The sequence below is a fragment of the Anolis sagrei genome, chromosome 4 (genome assembly GCF_037176765.1).
Source record: "Anolis sagrei isolate rAnoSag1 chromosome 4, rAnoSag1.mat, whole genome shotgun sequence".
In the NCBI taxonomy this organism is placed as follows: domain Eukaryota; kingdom Metazoa; phylum Chordata; class Lepidosauria; order Squamata; family Dactyloidae; genus Anolis; species Anolis sagrei.
Window position 1 is genome coordinate 43,606,832 of NC_090024.1, and position 20,255 is coordinate 43,627,086.

At 38.8% G+C, this 20,255-nt stretch overlaps 1 protein-coding gene across 15 annotated transcripts in view; it reads left to right on the plus strand.

Moving 5' to 3' along the window:
• Positions 1-20,255, plus strand: part of EYA1 (EYA transcriptional coactivator and phosphatase 1) — a 108,187-nt gene that overhangs the window by 77,531 nt on the left and 10,401 nt on the right. For all 15 annotated transcript variants that reach the window (XM_060775460.2, XM_060775464.2, XM_060775462.2 and 12 more), the window contains 5 exons: positions 14,716-14,774; positions 14,959-15,119; positions 15,298-15,412; positions 16,490-16,611; positions 17,624-17,724. In XM_060775460.2, the coding sequence (XP_060631443.2) occupies positions 14,716-14,774; positions 14,959-15,119; positions 15,298-15,412; positions 16,490-16,611; positions 17,624-17,724 (558 nt within the window). The remainder of the gene's footprint in view (positions 1-14,715; positions 14,775-14,958; positions 15,120-15,297; positions 15,413-16,489; positions 16,612-17,623; positions 17,725-20,255) is intronic.

Consider the following 20,255-nt stretch of genomic DNA (forward strand, 5'->3'; position numbering starts at 1 on the left):
CTCCATCAAACCCACACTCCCCTGTTTTAATTCAAACTAAAATTGATATTGAGGACCACAGTCAGGGGCGGCTTGTCCATTACGCGAAGTAAGCGGTCGCAGAACACTTTTTTTGCCAGGGGCACAGAGGCGCCTCTGTAAATGCCCCTCGACCGCCACTTGAGGAGCGCCCCCTCAGCTCACAACAGCCCTAGCAGTCCGAGGGGAGCCTCGGCTTTCTTGCCTTGCTGCCGGGCGATCCTCTTCCCAAAGGGGCCGGGCCCTTGAGCCTCGCCTAGCCCCTCTCGTTCCTGCTCCGCCCAGCCACCGTTCTCCGCGTTCAATCCCTTCCCCATGACCGACTCCCTTTCCCGATCCCCCGGCGCTCCACCCGCCTCCTCTCCTCTCCCCAATCCGCGGGTGGGCCAAGGGGCGGAGCCACCACACCTGGCCCGCTTCGGGTTCGGAGGCATGTCTGAAGACCCCAGCATGCGCACCAAAAGTCGCCTCTTCTCCTGACTTTCTCTCCAGCCATTGGGACCAAGAGAGAGAGAGAGAGAGAGCGCCCCTCCGGCTGGAGGTATCTCCCACCTCCGCTCCCTCCTTTGTTTTTGCGCCTACCTTCAGGAAAGGTGGGCATCTCCACCTCTGTCTCTCTCTCTCTCTTGGTCCCAATGGCTGAGGAGAAAGTCAGGAGAAGAGGTTACTTTTGGTGCATCTGCTGGGGTCTTCAGGCACGCCTCCGGACCCAAAGCGGGCCAGGCAAGGGAGCAAGTGCGGCAAGTGTAGTTACTGGAATGTATACTTCACCTACAATAAAAGAGCATTCTGAACTCCACCAAGGATGGAATTGAACCTAATATGGCACACAGAACTCCCACGATGAACAGAAAATATATATCAATGATTGGTTGGGGGGGGGGGGGGCGCCAAAATACTGTTTGCTTACCATTGAAAATTACCTAGGGCTGCCTCTGACCACAGTCCCCCCTTTCCTGAAACCAACTTGATACAAAATAGTATTTCTGACACAGTATAATTCTGTGATACTATGTATTCACTGTATTGGATGATTTTTGATCGCATAGTCATAGCACTTGCATTTTTTCTTCCCAGTAGGTATAAACCTATCAGCCAGTGACCATTCTTGTTCTCCTGTCAATCTTACCACATTTCGATTGGATGGCTGCTCTGTCCAATTCCCTTGCCACCTGAGTGAGTGATTATTGAAACTAAATGCTGTGGCCAAAAATGATTAAGCAAGCTTTAATTCTCTGTGTGTGTGTGTGTGTGTGTCTCTCTCTCCCCCCCCCCTCTCTCACTCACTCACACACACACCACACAGGCAGGTAGACAGAAAATGGGTGGTGTGCCGGTCAAGAGTGTAAGGGTAGCAGGAAGGCACTTTGATGGCTCTTTTCTTATCCCCTCTTCACATTTTGCCCCTGAGACCCATGCATTGGTTTTTAAAAACTGTTTATCTCTACAATTTACATCTCACAAAGGGATTTCTTAGAATTTCTTTGAATCCCTTAGACATCTAAAAGAAGTGTTTTGATCTTGCAAATATAGAAATGCTTTGTTCCAACTATCCTGTATTTCTAGGATCACCCTTGGTCAAATTCCTGAAACATGGTTTTCCTATTCTAATTAATCTAAATTCTTGAATCATTAGAAATCATTGAGACACATATATATTACTAACTGAAAACAGATCTCCTCCTTCTCTTCCTCTTCCTCTTCTTCTTCTGTCTGTTATTGGGTTGTTGTGAGCTTTCTGGGCTTTATGGCTATGTTCCAGAAGCGTTCTCTCCTGACGTTTCACCTACATCTGTTGCAGGTATCCTCAGAGGTTGTGAGGTCTATTGGAAACTAGGAAAGTGCAGTTTATATATCTGTGAAATGGCCATACAGCCCGGAAAACACACAACCCAGTGATTCCATACATTAAAGCCTTCAACAATATATGTTTATTATGCTTCTTTGTGTATACTCCGCTTTTTCTCTCCACAAGGAGACTCAAAGCGGCTTACCTTAAAAGCATTTCAATACAATTTCAAATCTACAAGTATACAGCATTTAAAAAAATTAAATATAATTGGTATTTTTAAAATTCAGCAAAAATCCATAAAAACGTATTCAAAACTAAAAACCACAACACCTCCTGGCTTTATCTTTAAAACCTTCTTTGGCCTAAATATAAAGGTTTTAGCCTATTATACAAATAAATTACCTCTATGTGAGTGTGTGAAAATTGTTTTCATTCCTAAATAACTAGTCAAGACTTTCTGTATAATTTATTTCCCAGATTCTGGAATATATCACAGATATTTGTCTTTATCATTTTTCTATCAGATATACACTATAGTTGTAGTAATATTTTTTTTGTCTGAATGTAAATTGTGCAGGTTCATTCCACTGGTTTCAAATGGAATCTCTTCAAGGTCAGTTTTAATTCCTTTACTGTTAATCCACAAATTGTCAAATGGAATGAAATGGATTTCAAGAGCTCTTTGTTCTCTATATCTTGTAACTATCCCACAGGTAATCTGCACCTTTTTTTCCTACCCTTTGCACAGAATAATTATTGTGGGAAAGCAGAGAAAATGTCAGGTCACAAAGTACAGACCAGACAGGGATGACAGGTTCTGCCAATTGAATGCCAGTATTGAGGACCTGCGAACTATAGTCTCTCCTTTTTCACATGGATTTATCTTGTATGTTAACAGGAATTTTGTGATGATGGGTTAGGCAGTTCACAGAAGCACTTAAGCTTTTATTGTCCATGACCGAGAGACAGTTAATTTAGACCTCAAATGCAGATAAAGGAAGACCATTGAAAAAATAGAGCAATTTTGGAATTGTTGTTTGAACATAAAAAGACTTATTTTGGTCTTAATAGTGTTCATATGAATGTGATGTTTAAAGGCATTTTTAAAATACTTTTCTGATCATTTCCTTTATTCATTTATTTGTTGTGTTATTGAGTCCTATTCTTTATCCAAAGATGATTCTGTCCCATTCTTTAATTTTTCATTCTGCCAACACAGCAGCTAACACATTAGAAAACAAATGTTTAATTGTGACTTGGTCCAATCAACATTCATGTCACGATAATGGAGTTATTTATGATATTTAGTTTTTAGAAATAGTCCCCTTTGAGACCCCTTTAGGATATGAATTATTATTATTATTATTATTATTATTATTATTATTATTCCACATTCCTCAAATAAAAACTCTAGGGAAGGCTCATCAAAAATAAAAAACCCCATAAAAATAAAATCATACATTTTTTAAAAAAAATTCAAGTATATTATAAAAACAGTCACTTTTGCCTCTACATAGTAAGCCATTTTGTACATGGTGGCTGTTTGTCTTCTGATAGGATGAATCCAGCTAGAGCTGTAGATATGATCAAATGTTTATCTAAAGTACCACCATAGTTATTCTACTGCTTCACTTGTATACAATCAGAGAGATGTAGACTTCAGGATCTTCTTGGTTTCCCCTCCTAAATTACATTTGAGATCTGCCAACCTAATGCAAAAGCCTTGGACTTCAGAGCTCATTATCTTCAGTCTTTTTTTAAAATTAGGCCAAGCCATTTTCATTTCAGCATTATCATTTATGGTATGAAGGAAATTAGTTGTCAGTGAGAGTGATTTTGAAATAAGATTTGTTTTAATCTGCTGCAAATTGCAGATATTTATGGATGCAACCAGGAATGTATTCTTCTCACTGTCTATTTGACATAACTATGATTGACTTCAGCAATAGTTTTTGCGAAGGAAATGGGCACAGTGGACCCTTGTTATCTGTAAGAAATTGGTTCCAGCTCTCCGATGCCCAGATCCCAAAAAACACATGCTCAAGCCCCTATTAAAAATGATGGAGGCTATCAGGGGAGTCAGCAGCAATCCTTATGTGCCAGAGGTGGGGAGCCTGAAGAATGCATCATGGCTGGCAGCCAGGGCTTGCCTCCGCTTTTGCCCTACATCATTTTTAATAGGGGCTTACTGTATCAACTTTGCCTTGTGATGTATACCTTGTGAGACTTGCAGGGAGACTTGCACTTCCCCTATATCCCAAGATCTGATCCACAGTTTATTTGTTTTAAATTGGATTATATGAGTCTCCACTGCCAGATAATCTGGGACAATAAGATAATTAGATTTAGATCCTGAGATATAAGGGACATGTGGAAGGGGCCTGTGAAGCCTCATGTATAGTAAGCCTCTATTAAAAATGTTTTTGGCAACAGTGGAGGCAACAACAAGCCCCATCAGCCACCAGCTTCGTCTTTGTGAAGGAACCTGCTTTTAGTTTGGCCCATTTGAGTCCAATAATAAAGAAAGTCTTTTCAAAACACAGAAATGAGGGCAAAGACTCCGTATAACAGAGCACAGAGAAATGAGTGACTGATTGGCATGCTCCCCACTGTGAGTTCAGATGTACAGTATTGCATACATATAAATCAATGGTAGGTTGGCGATTCATGGATATGGTGAGCCCACTGTATATACGTAGGACTATGATCTTTTCCATTGCAATTGTACTAAGCAGTAGCATGCAAAACAGAAATATCTTAATATGCCAGAATCATATCATAGAACAATAGTGTATTTAAGATGTACTAGAGAAGTAATGCTAGGCCGTATGATTATGGAATTATGGGAGTGAATATTTCTGGGAAGTGAGTGACTACAGAACAAACAGGTTTCTCTTTATGTGTGCACTGGTTCTTGGTGTGCATTGTTTTTTCAAAGAAAAGGCTTACTAAATCAGAAAAGAAGTTACAGAAAAATATTTGAAAGCATGCTTTCTCACTTCATGTTTAACACATAGGCATTAACAAGTTGTCATTCAACTCATATTAAAATAGTAGTGGTGATAATGAAGTGTGTGCCACTGATAACTAAAGAAGAGCACACATCCATAAAAGAAGCATAACTTCAAATAAGGAATGTATGCTGTACAATATCTCTGTACAGTATAGTGTGCATGTCTTTACTGAAAAGTGATCATAGGAAAGCCAGCACCTTTTAATCTCTGAGGTGTGCAAAAAAAATATCCTGGGTTTCTTCTATAAAGGATATATTCTGCAGATGCAACAAACATTGTCATGTTGATATTTGCTTCTTTCCTTTGATACTCTTTTCTATAAAATGGTTTCTCCTTGACATTAAGTTTAGTCGTGTCCGACTCTGGGGGTGGTGCTCATCTCCATTTCTAAGCCGGAGAGCCACTGTTGTCCGTATAAGCCTCCAGGGTCTTGTGGCTGGCATGACAGCATGGTACACCATTACCATTCTGCCTGAGCGGTTCCTATTTATCTACTCACATTTGCATGTTTTCGAACTGCTAGGTTGGCAGAAGCTGGGGCTAACAGTCGGAGCTCACTCCTACTTCCCCAATTCAAACCACCAACTTTTGGTCAGCAAGTTTAACCCACTGTGCCACCATTGGTTTAGAGTAAAATGCTTTAATTGAAGAAAAATATTATTCTGTGGCATGCATCTAGTTCCAACAGCATCAAAGTCAAGCTGCCAGTACTCTGCCTCATAATGATTATTATTTCTAGTTGCTATCTCTGTTACATCACCTGAAGAATTTACCATCTATGCAGGGGGGGAAAAACAGAAAAAAGGAGAAGACAGAATGAGAGTAGAAGGGGTGAAAGTGTGATTAATGGTATATTTATACAATCACTTATATAGAGTAATTCCAGCTGATTCCGAAAGGACTTCATTTATTTATTGGAATATCTCCACTAACTAATACTTGAAGACAGATCTGAGCTACATGGGTATGCAAAAGTGGTACATACATTCTATGAGGTTTTTGTCAGAGTCCCAACACAGGAAATCAGTATGTCAATGGGCAAGTAATACAGGATGGCAATATGTCAATGGGCATATTGTAGACTAGGTCCTTGGTGTTCACAGGGGTTTGGTTCTAAGACTCACAGTGTATATCAGAATCCAAGGCTCCTAAAGTGCTTTTGTATATATGTAAAAGGTAAAGCTTTCCCCTTAACATTAAATCTAGTCATGTCTGACTCTCGGGAGGGGGGTGCTCATCTCCATTTCTAAGCCGAAGAGCCGGTGTTGTCCATAGACACCTCCAAAGTCATGTGGCCAGTATGACTGCATGGAGCACCATTACCTTTCCGCTGAAGCAGTACCTACTGATCTACTCACATTTGCATGTTTTCAGACTGTTAAGTTGGCAGAAGCTGGGCCTAACAGCAGGAGCTCATCCTGCTCCTTGGATTCAAATAGCTGACCTTCTGGTCAGAAAGTCCAGCAGCTCAGTGGTTTAACCCGTTGAGCCACCGGGGGTTCCGCCATGATCGTGTGGTGTATATAATGCTGTAGTAAAATGGTGTCCTTATAAAATGTCAAAATCAGTGTTTGCTTTTTGGATTTTTAAAAAATAATTCAAGTCATGAATGGTTGAATCTGTGAATGCAGAATCTATGCATACAGAGGTCCAGCTGTATACTTTTTCTGGAGCAGTTTATATAAATAAGTGTTTGGATTTGAGATGGGATGTTTGGGGATGTATATAAATATGTTCTGGTAGCTTTATCAGCTTGTTCTCACACATACTTGGGCCCAATTTCTCTACTGTTCACTCAGTAAGGGAAAATGAAGCAGTGGAGATAATTGCATAATGACAGATAGGAGGAGAACAGAGAATCCACTGATCATTTCCTGTGAGTTGGCTAATGTCCAGCAAATCTCAAAGGACACTCTGATGTAAAGGCTAAAGGAAAAGACCTCGTTCTGAAGGAGTGGTTTTTCCCCTCCCTCAGCTCATTTTACTTTGTAAAGCAAATCACTGAAACAATTAGTTGACAGCATGGTGTTAGTTTTCTCACGGTAAATGGTGGAAATTAAGCAAACATGGAAGTGCGTTTTAGCTATAATCAGCAGATTTGGAACTGTAGTCTGCACTGTTTTACCATTCTCAAAGGATATAAAGTTATACATATTATTCCTTTTCATTACGTGCAAATGTATCCAGAGCCTTTCCATGCACTATTTACTGAGCCTGCAGAAAGAATTGGTTTTACTTTTTCGATATAAATAAATTGAGGCATAGCCATTACATCATAGCAGCAGAGGTAAATTTAAGAGTTAAGAAGTGCTATGTTTCAGCTTTATTTCTTGATTTTCATGACATGTATAGAACATATTTTATATTCTTGTGACACTCATATGGCACAGAAAAATACCCCCAAACAAAATCATGCAACAAAATAACACCACACCATGCAGAGTTAGTTTTTTGTGGAATTATGTCCAGCAACCAGATAGCAATTTGCTACTTTGCTAAAGAAAATGTTAGACTTTAGTGGATACATCTGTTGATTTACTTTTATCTTAGGTAATAAAATATTTCTCTGATTGTAGCTGGGCACCTAATCAATTAATACGGACTTAGCTAATTTATTCCAATATATGTGTACTGAAATACTCTGATCTCCTTTACCTGAGTAAGTGATTATTGTGGTAGCTTTAAGGAGAAAGAAGAGTAAAGACCTAAGGCAAGGTCTTTTGAAGCAACAGGCATTACTGCTCTTTGGTGGACTGATAGTCCTATTTCATAAGGTTCAGTGAGCTGTCTATGCCAAAAGTGACACTTGATACTCTCCATTGTTCCTTCAACTTGCAGGCTCATACTCTCCAACTGTCCCAAGTTTGACAGGAACAGTCCCAGTTTAGTCTCATTTTCAACTGCTTTTAAATCTCCCAGTTTCTCTCTCCTTTTTCCGGTTTCTTCTTTTTTATAAACTTATTTCAACTGCTGCAAATCAAGTTCAAACTGCCAAAGTAGATCACATTCAGTTAACTCGGCAGCAGGAGAGGAGAGAGAGGAGGGGACGGAATTTTGCCTTTCCCAGTAGTTTTGGGTAAAAGGAAACTGCAGTAGCCTTTCCTAGTTTGTATATTTTCTTCATTCATAGTTGTTGCTATCAGTGGTTTTGGAATTTGTTATATCCATTGGTTTCTTTACCAGGTAAAATATATTACAAAACTGTGCAGATGAATTTATTTGTTTGTTTACTTACTGCATTTCTATGCCACCTTTCTCAGCCTGAAGGTGACTCAAGGCTGCTTACACTGGCACAATTCGATGCCACAATGAACATAAACAAAATAAAAACAAAAACAATTAACATGCATTATAAAAACCCTGTAAAAAGCATTAAAAGCATGAAATGCCAGCAATTTCCTATTAGCTCATTTTCCAAAGACATTGTCAAGCCGTTCCACATTCATTCTTTCCTGGGTTCCATATTTATCTATTACACTGCGTTTTCAAAGGCTTGTTCAAGAAACCAGGTTTTTATTTTTTTTCGGAATGTCAGTAGGGAGGGGGCCTACTGAGGGAGTTCATAGCTGAGGAGCCACCACTAAGAAGGCCCTGTCCCTCGTCCCTGCCAGGTGCACCTGCGATGAAAGCAGGATCAAGAGCAGGGCCTAGCTGGTTCATAGGGAGAGATATGTTTGGACAGGTAGGCTGAAGAAACCAATGGAGTTTTGAAAGCTTGCATGATGTATTTTGTGTATTTTGGTTGATCACTCCTTGTGGACTTGTATTTTTCTGCATGGTCAATATGGCCACGCTTGAATATATTTTGCTGTCTTGATCACACTCATTGCTTGGCCACATGTGTCCCTTTTGAGATTTGTGAAACTATGAAAGCTTCATATATGAAAGTTAGTATTAAGCAAATTAATTCATTTATTTCATAGAGTTCAGTCTGTGGTTCTAGTTCTGTAGTCTTTTAAGAAGGTGTCATACACACTGGGGGGGGGGGGGAGTGAATAATTTAAACATAGTTTTTAAGGGACCAACAAAGGCAGATGTAGCTATAAGAAGAAGGTGGAATTTCCAGATTTCTAAAAGCTCGTTCTGTCCCTCTTTCTTTGATTGTACTTTCCGCTTCTGAAATGTTATTTCTCTCGCCTTCTCTTTAACCCTGTCACTGTTTTTTTCTTTATTTCATCATTCTCATTGTCTCGTTTCTCTCATTATGCTTTTGCTTGCAAAAATAGCCAGGTGCTAAGTAGCCACTCAGAAGTATCTTGTGTATGGGTATGTGGTGGGGATTTGTATAATTGTTCTTCATCAGGCAACGTGGGAAGAGAGAATTAAGGCAGCTCACTGGATGGCAATTGTAGTGGTGAAGTTCTGCTGGATTTTGTTGGCAAACTCCATCATTTCTTTCTCTCACTACCAAATTTCTGTAGTGGCACCTTTTACACATAATCTCTGTTGCAAGACTTTGTGCTTCAGGGAGTACATATAGTGTCTGTTGACCCTTTTGCTACCAATTCTGCGATCTGCAGCCTTGTCACATTGGCCACCAGAATCACCATGGATTGTGGCAAATCCGGCGGGGACCAGGGTCACCCCACACCCCTTCACCCCATCCCACAGGGTGAAGTGCCTTTCACCTAGCTTCCCCCATTGTTGCTAGTACACCACGGGCAGCCTCCTATGTTGCTGCAGTGGCAGTATACTCCAGTTCCTCTCCATTTGCACAACAGAGCCACACAAGAAGTGAGTCTACATTGTGGGATGAAAATAGGTAGGTTCCATAGTGCAAATGCAGAAGAACCGGCATATGCCACTGAAATTAGCACATCTGGTTAAGTCAGTAGTTCCAGTTTCTTTTCTGAAGTATAATGAGCACTAAAGCTTCTTTATGTCATTCTTTCCCCAACCCCTCTCCAAGCTGCTGTAGCTACATGAAAATTAAATGATCAGTATAGATCATTGTTCTCAACCTTTGTCCTCCAAATGTTTTGGATCTTAGCTCCCATAATTTGTGGTAGAAATGATGCCAAGATGGTCTTGCTTTACAAGGGAAGACTGGTGTACACATTTTCTTGCATCCTTTCTCTAGATTTTATTTGCTCCCAAATTAAGTATTCCCTAATTTGAATTTTTGAAGCATGAAAAGAGGTAGTTTTATAATGCTGAAGGTATCTTTCTGTACTTAATGAAAATATTTTGCACATGGGCCAGAGCAATGCTACTCAAAGTGTGCACCAGTCTGTGGCATGTTTCTAGGAAACTGCAAGCATGGTAATAGTATAGCATAAATATGGTGCTGAACGCATACATATGAGGGTTTCCTTAATGAAACAGAGTAATCACAAGTCCATAGAGAGAGCAAGAAACACCAAGTTTTTTTTCTGAAATGGAACACAATCATACAGTAACTTTGTTCAATTGGACTTTTGCATAGTTTTGAAATGTGTATTATATGTGTGTTTTTCTTGAAAATATCTCAATTTTCATCAAAATATATAAATGAATGCATTAAGAAAACCGAACAAGAAATGCCTTGTCACACATCATATTGTGTTATGTGTAAAAACACATTTTATATCATCCAGCGGAGTTCTTTTGTATTTGCTTGTGTAGTTCAAAGTGTTCATTATTTTAAATGCTTCAGAATCTTCTGAGCCTTTGAAATTGCAAGTGTCAGATATTTTCAAAAGTGTAGTGATAGCAGTAAGATAACACTTAATTGAGGTTCATTTAAATCAAATCCCTAATTATCCCAGTTCAGCAAATAATAGTTTTCAAATCGTTAAAGCTTGTAAACCTGTGTAAATTATCCCTAACCTAGATTTTGAACAATGCTTCTAAAACCTCCTCCTAAGCACACGGGTCCTCAAAAGACAGAAAATAAACACAGGATGTTTACAGAAAAGGCACAATAGATTCATTTAGAATTAGGAGCTAATTGGATCTGTCAGCTGAAGTTTCTGTTTAATGATTTATTTTTTGCATTTGTCTCAGGAGTTAAAGACAATTAGTTTCTTTGCCAGCATGAAGTATTTATGTATGTATTTTCTATCCCTTTGTTGTTGCTATTAAACTAGAACCTGCTGAACTGTTTTCTTTTTGCTCCTTTATCTCCCCAATTCGTGGTATCTCTTTTCTCTCCCTCCCCCCAAACCCAGTTCTTTTTTACTTTGTAATCTTCCTTCTTTCCATCATTTTGTTTTGTTCACATATGTTTCTGTTTTGAATTGTTTCCCCCACTGTTCCTTCCCCTGACATCAAGATCTCTCTCTTGCCCCAACAGTGCTTTTCTAATCCATCCTGCTTGTCTTTTTCTCACTCAACACCTGAAATGCTATCTGGGGAAAATCTCACTGTCAAAAGGTAGAAAATGTTGGGATGGTTTATTGCCTAGATGGCTGCTGTTCTTAGCCACACTTCAGAGATTCCATTTATCTTTATGTGAAACCTTGTAATGGTTCAGAAGCCGTAATATTAGAACAGGACCTAAAACATAGTCTTTGTCACAAACTCCATAGGTGGTCATTAAGTCATCAATATATCTTATGATCCTTATGAAAAGAGGTTCATTATGGCTGCCTTTACTCATATTGTAGTCATAGTTAAAGGATTCCAATGTCATGTTAGAGTGGTAAGTGTACAATCAGTAATTTTTTTTAAAAAAAAATGAAACAATACTTCAAAGCAGATAATCTGGATTTTATATGGCAGTGTAAAAGAGGCCTCAAAGCTGACTGAACCATTATGTAGTGCAGGAAGCAGCTCATAGGGCCACGAAAAAGACGTCAGTAAAGTGTTCACTTGCTCCTAAGTCATTGCAGGCACCAACTAGGCTGCCTGCAATTGGCTGGGCTTTTTGCTTTGTATCAGAACAAGTAAAATTATATGGGTTTATAGGAAACAGAAACAGCAGTGGTCATTTGGAAGGTGGCACCCATCCTTGTTCTGCCCGTAGCTGCGATCTACAAATTGGTGCTCCTGATGAGTCAGGGAACACGTATCACAGAGAAGATTGGTTTGGATTTAGGCTTTTTTTTGGGGGGGGGGGGGAAGACATCAGGAAATTCTGTATAACTTTGAGACTGAGGGTGCATCTGAATTGTAGAATTAATGCAGTTTGACATCACTTTATTTATTTATTTATTTATTTATTTTTTTAAAACACTTATATTCCGCCCTTTTCACCCCGAAGGGGACTCAGAGCGGAGTACAACATATACACGGCAAACATTCAATGCCGGGACACAGATTCACATACAATACATAAACTTTTAAAAACATTTATCAAAATATTAAAATACACCATTTAAGACCGTCCTAGTCACCCGCGTCAAGTCTAATTGGCCTGGTCATCTTTCTTATTGCTGCTTTATTGCCCTGTCCCAAAAGCTTGGTCCCACATCCTTACCATCCTTCTAAAGGACAGGAGGGAGGGGGATGACCTGATCTCACCAGGAAGGGTGTTCCATAGCCAGGGAGCAATCACCGAGAAGGCCCTGTCTCTTGTTCCCACCAATCGTACCTGTGACAATGGCGGGACAGAAAGCAGGGCCTTCCTGGAGGATCTTAATCTCCGCGATGGTTCATAGGGGGAGATGCGTTCAGACAGGTAATTTGGGCCAGGGCTGTTTAGGGCTTTATGGGCCAAAGCCAGCACTTTGAATTGTGCCCGATAGCAAACTGGCAGCCAGTGGAGCTGGCGTAACTACCATGGCTCTATACTATGGAGTCCTGAGAGTTCTAACGTAGCCAAAGCCCAAAATTACAGCTCCCACAATTGCAATTTAAGTGATGCCAAACTACATTAATTCTTTAGTGTAGATGCACCCTGAGAAAAAGAAAAATTATCGCAGCCCATTTCATCAGATGTATCTGCAAACACTACACCTACTTTTGTGATTCAACTTTCACATTCTACACCTGAAAATCTTCCCGGGAGTGTTGTGGAACTGTTCAGAAAAGTGTTGGAAATCACAAAGGTGGGGCCAACTTCTATTCATGGAAGCTTGTCACATTTCAAGTCCCATCCATTCAGAACAGTGACACCTTTGGATTCAACCCACTACTTTTTTCTGTTCTGCAGTTCTCTCACCTTTTCATAGATAATACTGAGAATTGTGTTCTGTTGGTGCTGCTGAATCAGATGGGATGGGCACCACTCTAGTTTTGCAACTTTTTACTCTCACTCTCTCCATTATTTCCAGCCTTTCCAAAGCTAAAATTGTGTTAATGTTTTGCTTTAAGTCAAAAAGATTAAGAATGATTGAGTCACCAAAGTGTGCTTGGGCATGAAAGTGCTCTCTTAATTTATTCCCAATTGAGTGATTATTTTGATGCTCATTTTATTACAGCTCTAAAAGTAGGTATAGGCATAGGTTGTCTTGAGTGTTTACTGTACATTTTATTTCTGATTTCAAATTTCTTTGATTATAAAGTGAAGAGTTGTACAAATGGCTGACAAACAAAAAATGCTTTTCAATTAATATTTTATCAGTGATTATTTAGCTATGGCTTGATCTTAATTCTGTTAAGGTGCTAAATGTTGCTCAAACTTGCGCTAGATAATATTTTCTTTCTTAAACCTTTTTCTGACTTGTTCCATCCACAGCACTTTGGTGTCAATGTTGTGTTGAGCTCTTCTGCACTATATTCTCAAAAGGCAATCTGTGTTCAAAAGACTTATGCTCCCAGTCGTCATGTGAGGCCACATAGACTTTTTCCTTTTTTTCTTATCTAAGGTTGTTGACCTCAAGAGAGAAGAAGAAGGTTATGAGGTCAAAGTCTTTTCCTCCTTGGAGCTCACTTCTCGCTGGGAGAGGGTTGGCTGGAAAATAGACGTTTTAGAACAGGGGTTAAGGGTCATGATTTTAATTCTGTTAGGGAACAGCTGTTTTGAGTTTCTTTCCACTTCTATCTCCCCGCCTTCCATCACAAGTCCATAGAGAGAGCAAGAAATTTGTTCAGAGGGAATCAGTCACAGAAGTATGTGACTCCAATGTATTTAATGCTTTTTAAAATGGATCATCTTTGCTGTTGAGATTAAGAGCAAAAGGAAGGTTGTCTCTAAATAACTGAGATATATAACTCAAATGCAAATTAAACTGCCATTCTGAAAGGCATTTTATTTGCTCGCCAAATGTCGGATGCAAATAGTAATTGATGTTCCACAACTCAATGTTAAAACAAATGGCATGTTTTTCATTTAGCAATTTGGGGCAGATAAACCTCTTTAACAAATGTGCATGCCTAAAACTGTGTGTAATGATTTCAAGAGAGAAAAGGGGTGATTTTGCAGATATTTTTTGGTAAATGTTTAAAACTGCATTCTGGACTTACTGTTTTAATGGTTTAAACTGTAAGACATGGTGAGGCAAGAGAGAAAGAAAACTGAACTCTCAAGTGAATGAAGAAAAAGACATAGATTTTTTTTTAGAGTGTTTGATTTTATTTCTGTCTGCGTTCTTCTGAAACATTGGCCTCAGGCTGTGTTGGTGTGTGGCTCAACAGCAATCAGAGGTCATAATTTCATTGGTGGTTAGCATCTAGTTTAATTTTTCTAATATGTTAGATTTACAAAAATGTCTGGTTTTAGTTATGCATATGCAGCATTGCTTGAAACAGCTTTAAGTAGCTGGAAGTTTGAAACAACCTGAAAGCCTGCAGGAACATTTATGGGACTTACAGGATAATTATTTTAACTGCTATCATTTATAACCAACTATATCTTTCTCATTTCTACCTAACAGCATCATCAAATAATATGCATATATTCTGTTACAGCAAGATGAGAAATATATGTCTTTATTGGTTTACTAATCTTTTTAATCATCTAATGGCAATAGATATTAACCTACAATTATAGAATAAAAGTAATATAGTGGCACTTTCCTTTCATTATAGGAATGTGACCAAGTTCATATTGATGATGTTTCATCAGATGACAATGGCCAGGACTTAAGGTAAGTCAAAACCGATTCAATTCACAGCAGAGACTGAGAAATGATTTAAAATAATAATAATTCTAGTACAATTTTTTCACTTCCTTTTTACAATGGAACTAAATTATGAATAAAATATTCAGTTATAGTTTGTCTGGGGAAAAAATCTCATGATATTTGTTTTATTTCTTGCAACTAAAATCAGCACCTATAACTTTGGAACAGATGGCTTCCCCGCAGCAGCTACCAGTGCTAATTTATGCTTAGCAACGGGTGTGCGCGGAGGAGTGGATTGGATGAGAAAACTGGCCTTCCGATACAGACGAGTAAAAGAAATCTACAACACCTACAAAAATAACGTTGGAGGCAAGTACTCGTCATGCTCCCTCCTATATAATAATTGTCTCACTGCTTTCTCAACCTTTTCAACATGGCTATGTTTACTCAGCTACTTAGAACTGTGGACACTATAGAATTGTAAGATGTGTTAAGTGATCTTAGCTGAAATGCAAACACTACAGTGCTTGCACTTTTTCCTTTGCAGGTCTTCTGGGTCCAGCAAAGAGAGAAGCTTGGTTGCAGCTTAGAGCAGAAATTGAAGCCCTTACAGATTCTTGGTTAACACTTGCACTAAAAGCACTAACACTCATTCACTCTAGGTAAGTGGATTCAAGATAAGGCAAAATAATAATCCAAAACAATATGTATTAATAAAATGAGTAATTTTTTTAAAAAATTGACTCTACATCTCTTCATGTCTAATGTGTATTCTTTCCTCTAATGCACATTTTAATTTTTTACATTACACATTATTTTTTACATAGCAATCTACACATGCTGCTGTAGATTGCTATGTAATTTCAAATTATTGCCCTGAAATATGGCAATTAAAAAAGAATAAATAGATTTCTATCCCTGTTTGTTGTTCTTGTCCTAAAGCAATGGTTCTCAAACTTCCTCATGCCATTCCTCATACATTTCCTCATGCTATGGTGACTCCCAACCAAAACATTATTTTCGTTGCTATTTCATAACTGTAAGTTTGTTACTGTTATGAATCCTAATGTAAATATCTGATATGCAGGATGTATTTTCATTCACTCGATCAGATTTGGCACAAATATCTGATATGCCCAAATGTGAATACTGCTGATGTTGTGGGGGGATTGATTTTGTCATTTGGAAGTTGTAGTTGCTGGGATGTATAGTTAACCTACAATCAAAAGATGCTTTTCCCTCTGCCTTGAAGGGATACAAGCCTCCCTCAAGCCTCTCGTGCTCTCCCTCACCTGCACATGTGCATCACCCTGCCATGCACCAAACACACCTGCTCTCCCCTCACCACTTGGAGTCTTAGAAACAGCCCTCCCCTTGCCTGAGAAGCTGGCCAATCACAGCAGGAGGAGGGCTTTTGGGGGGGGGTTCACCATCTGTTTCCAAAAAGAAAAGAAGGACAGGTGAAGAGATCTTTAGCCTTTTCTGCCAAAAGGGATCCTAAGACCATCAGAAATATGTTTTCTGATGGTTTTTGGTGACCGCTCATGACCCCTAGATTGAGAAATGCTGTCCTAAAGCTTCCTTTTAACAGTTAGTTACCTTTTTGACCTGGAGCAGGGCTTGCATTTGGGTTCTCCAGGTGTTATTGGGCTGCATCTCAAAGCAGTCCTCACCATTCGCTATGCTAGCTAGCAGTATATTAGTATGCTTTTATTAAGAATGTTTTTACTTTCTTCTAGGACAAATTGTGTGAATATTCTAGTGACGACTACTCAGCTTATTCCAGCTCTTGCAAAAGTTTTGCTGTATGGCTTAGGTGTAGCATTTCCAATTGAAAATATTTACAGTGCAACTAAAATAGGTGAGTTACTCTACACAATGAGCAGAGCTCATTAATTGAAATTATAATTCTAAGTAAGATGGTACAAACATTTAGCTACTACCCTCTCTTTTTCCAATATAGAAATATAATTTCTAATTATTCTGTGTTTTCATACATTTCAAAATAATGCAACCTTCAGAATTTTCTGTGTCTGTTAATCTTCAGCTAAATTTTAATAATAGGAAACATTAAAGTTAATTTAGAAGATTGTTTCCTCTAGTCTGGCCCATTACTCCATCTGTCACTTGCTGCTTTTTGCTTCTCATTTCTTCCCACTGATGGCTTGGGTGTATAAGAACATTATGTATAACATTTTTCTATTTGATTTTTGTTCTTTTAATTTTACAGTATCCACTAAAGTCCTTCAAGTTAAAGGGAGGCTCTAGAGCTGCTTCCTCTGAGATATATTTATATATAGGCCAGGATCCAAAGATCTACTTTAGGTGTGTCCAAGAGCTTGTGTGAATCCGTTGAGATTGTTGTTTTTTCTTTCTTTCTTTGAATATGGATGTATTTATTGTTATTTAGTTTCGCTTAAATATGCATTTTTATGTGTCTCCACTAATATGATAGAGATAGAGAGTTGATGGTTTGTTTTCACTTCCAAGCCAAGCTGTATTACCAAGAGACAATGATAGGGCTGTATATATGCAAGTTCAGAAATACCACCTCCATTTTCCCAGATAATAAAAGTAGGGACAAATAATGATAAATTTACCAAGGCAGATTCTCTGGAAATAACAATATTTTTCCAATTTCAGCTTGGAATACCAGAATAGTGAAAACCTAATCAGGGAAAAGGAAAATGAGTATTTGTAGACTGTCCATGATCCTGATTTTATTTTCAATGATTGTATGGGGGGGAAAAACCTGTGAAGTATTTATAGGTTTATTATTAGTTATTAATACAGTGTTATATAATTTCTGAAAATTGGGGTTTGATAATATACTTCATTGCAAAACTTCAAGCAATTTGTGCTCTTTTTTTCAGGAAAAGAAAGCTGTTTCGAACGCATAATTCAAAGGTTTGGAAGAAAAGTAGTATATGTGGTTATAGGAGATGGTGTAGAAGAAGAACAAGGAGCAAAGAAGGTAATGAGGCAACATTTTCATTTTTGAGAGCAAAATTTTAAGTTACATTGATTTTTCATCAAGGATTCTTCAACTTGAGGTTAAAGCCCACAGAATGCCATGGAGCTTATTTTGATTATATAAGTACAGGATTTCATCATAAGTTTAATTCATGATTTCCCCTGAGGGTTAGCTATTGGGAAACCATCTATTGGGAAGTGCTCTAGCTGAGGGATGGGAAATATTATAAGAATTCTGAGTTTTAATGTTGCTCCTCCCAGTTATTGTCGGTTGAACAGAAATTCTGTTAGTGCTGGATGCAAATTTCGACATTGTCTATTCCATTGGTTTCTCCTGCGTGGAGATGTTTTCTGAGTGCATGTTCCAGCATTCTTCATCATTAGCTATGATGGTTAGGGCTGTTGGAACTTTTACTAATTCTAACTCTATAGTTTTGCATCAAGCAGATGTCTAACTTAGATGGCCTGAAGGCGCCTTTTGTGAAAGATTTGGAAGACATTACCCTGCCTTCCTTGTGATGACAAAGCTCATGTTTTCAGAAGGCCTGGGGCAGTAGTTTAAATGGAAGATACTCCTAGAATGTTTTCTTTTGAAACAGGAGAAGCATCTCCATACAAAAAAAGTTGCAAGATGCAGTTATAGTTGTCAGGAAGTTAATGATGTTTGGCTTTTTACAAATGCAACATGGTGGCATTGGAAGAATATGTCTATTTCGTGAAGGCATTCTTGTGCATATTCTTTGCATCATGCTTGACTGTTATGAAATGTCTATAGACGTACAAATCAATGCTATTTTGATATGAGGACAATTGGTTTAGATTTTTCTCCCTTGTCTCTTTTGATCTCCCCGTTGAAAAGAGGGAAGTTTGAATTGTGTGTTTTATGAGGTTAGTTGTGCTGCTATTACTATTTTTTTTAAAAATTGCTTTCACTTTTCCCTCTTTGGAAATGTTTATGGGGAAAATGTAAAAGATGCTGTATTTAGACAGGAGTGGTTCCCCTATTTTTTCAGAGTCCAAATGCTTCTCTGGGTTTGGCTAGGCTTTAGTTCTGATTGCTTTGGAGGGAAATCCCTTTGCCTCAAATAAGGTCAGAAAGGGTCTGACATTCCTTGGTTTGGTTCTTGTGTTGTCTGAATTAACGTTTCTGTGATAATGTTGGAAAGTTGGAAAGTTTCTTTGCCAAAGAAATTATTTGCCACTTGTATTAGTCTTTCGCTCTAGTTAAGCAGTATTTGGACTGGCCTTTCACAAAACACAGGAAAACTTCTACATTTCTGAAAACATCAGATAATACTGAAGGTCCTCTAAAGGAATTTCTTTAATGTTGCCGGTAGGACTTCTAGTCGAGAAGAGCTGGAATTTTTTTTCCTGTGGGCAAAACAACAGTAAATTCAATGGGATTATATCAACAAGGAATGTGGTAACTATGTGTATTCATGTCTAAGAAAAACATCTTCCTGAGTCTACAACCATTCAGATTCTTACCTCACCTCAAAAATACTACTTTTCAAGTTCTCTGTGACTATATTTATATGCCTTCAATGTAAAGGTCTCAATTGTGGCTTTGCCTCAAGGCCAGAATAATAAAGGACAACCTGTGGTTCTGTTGCTCCCAAAGCTGCCAGCAGGGAGATTTTCCTCCAAGTTTCCCTGTTCTTTTGGGGAAAGAACAAACTGTGCTGGCTTTTTGCCCACCACAGCAAATGCAATTTTTCTGTGCTCTTGACCCGAGCTGGCATAGAGTTGAATGCAGAGGCAAGCTGGAGCCCAGGCCGCACTCTTTGTAATACTATTTGCAGCACACTGTAGAAGTGCATACTTTTGTTTCTAATGCAGACCAAGCTTACCGTCTGAACAGTCAGATCCCAAAGATACATTTTAAAAAATGACTTTGAGGGTAAGCTACATTTACATGTTGTGCTAACTACTTTTACATAGTGCTGGTTGCTATAGGGCTCAAGTGGCCAAGTCAGCTTTCCATCATAGCCACCAGCTGACAGTCAAGAAACCAAACAGCTCTTTCAGTTGATAGCTGTTCCTCAACTGGATGCTTCTAGTCTAATCTTTCCCTCCTCTGAACTCCACCCAGTGGTGATGCCAGCTCAGAGAACACTGTGTGGAACCTTGAATACTGAGTAGTGAAGTGAAGTGGAATAGAAGAGTGGTGAGGGTGTTACATACAGTCATTCTCATGCACTCAAAACTGTATACAAAATGAACAAGTGGCCTCACACATTTTATTTATATGTTTCAAGAATTCAGTCTTCCACACCTTCACATTTTCCCACTCTGATTGTAGTGGTTTGCTTGTACAGTTGAATGAAATAGTATCAACAAACATACATACCGCATATACTCGAATATAAGCCAGGTGTTTCAGCCCTTTTAGGGTGTGTGTGTAAAAAACTTGCTTCAGCTTGTACTCGAGTGAAGGTATAAGCTGGGGGGGTTGACTGAGGGAAAAAGGCTGTGAGGGTGGCTGGAGTTCGGCTCCATGGAGTGGGCCAGAGGCGGGGGGGAGGAGGAGAA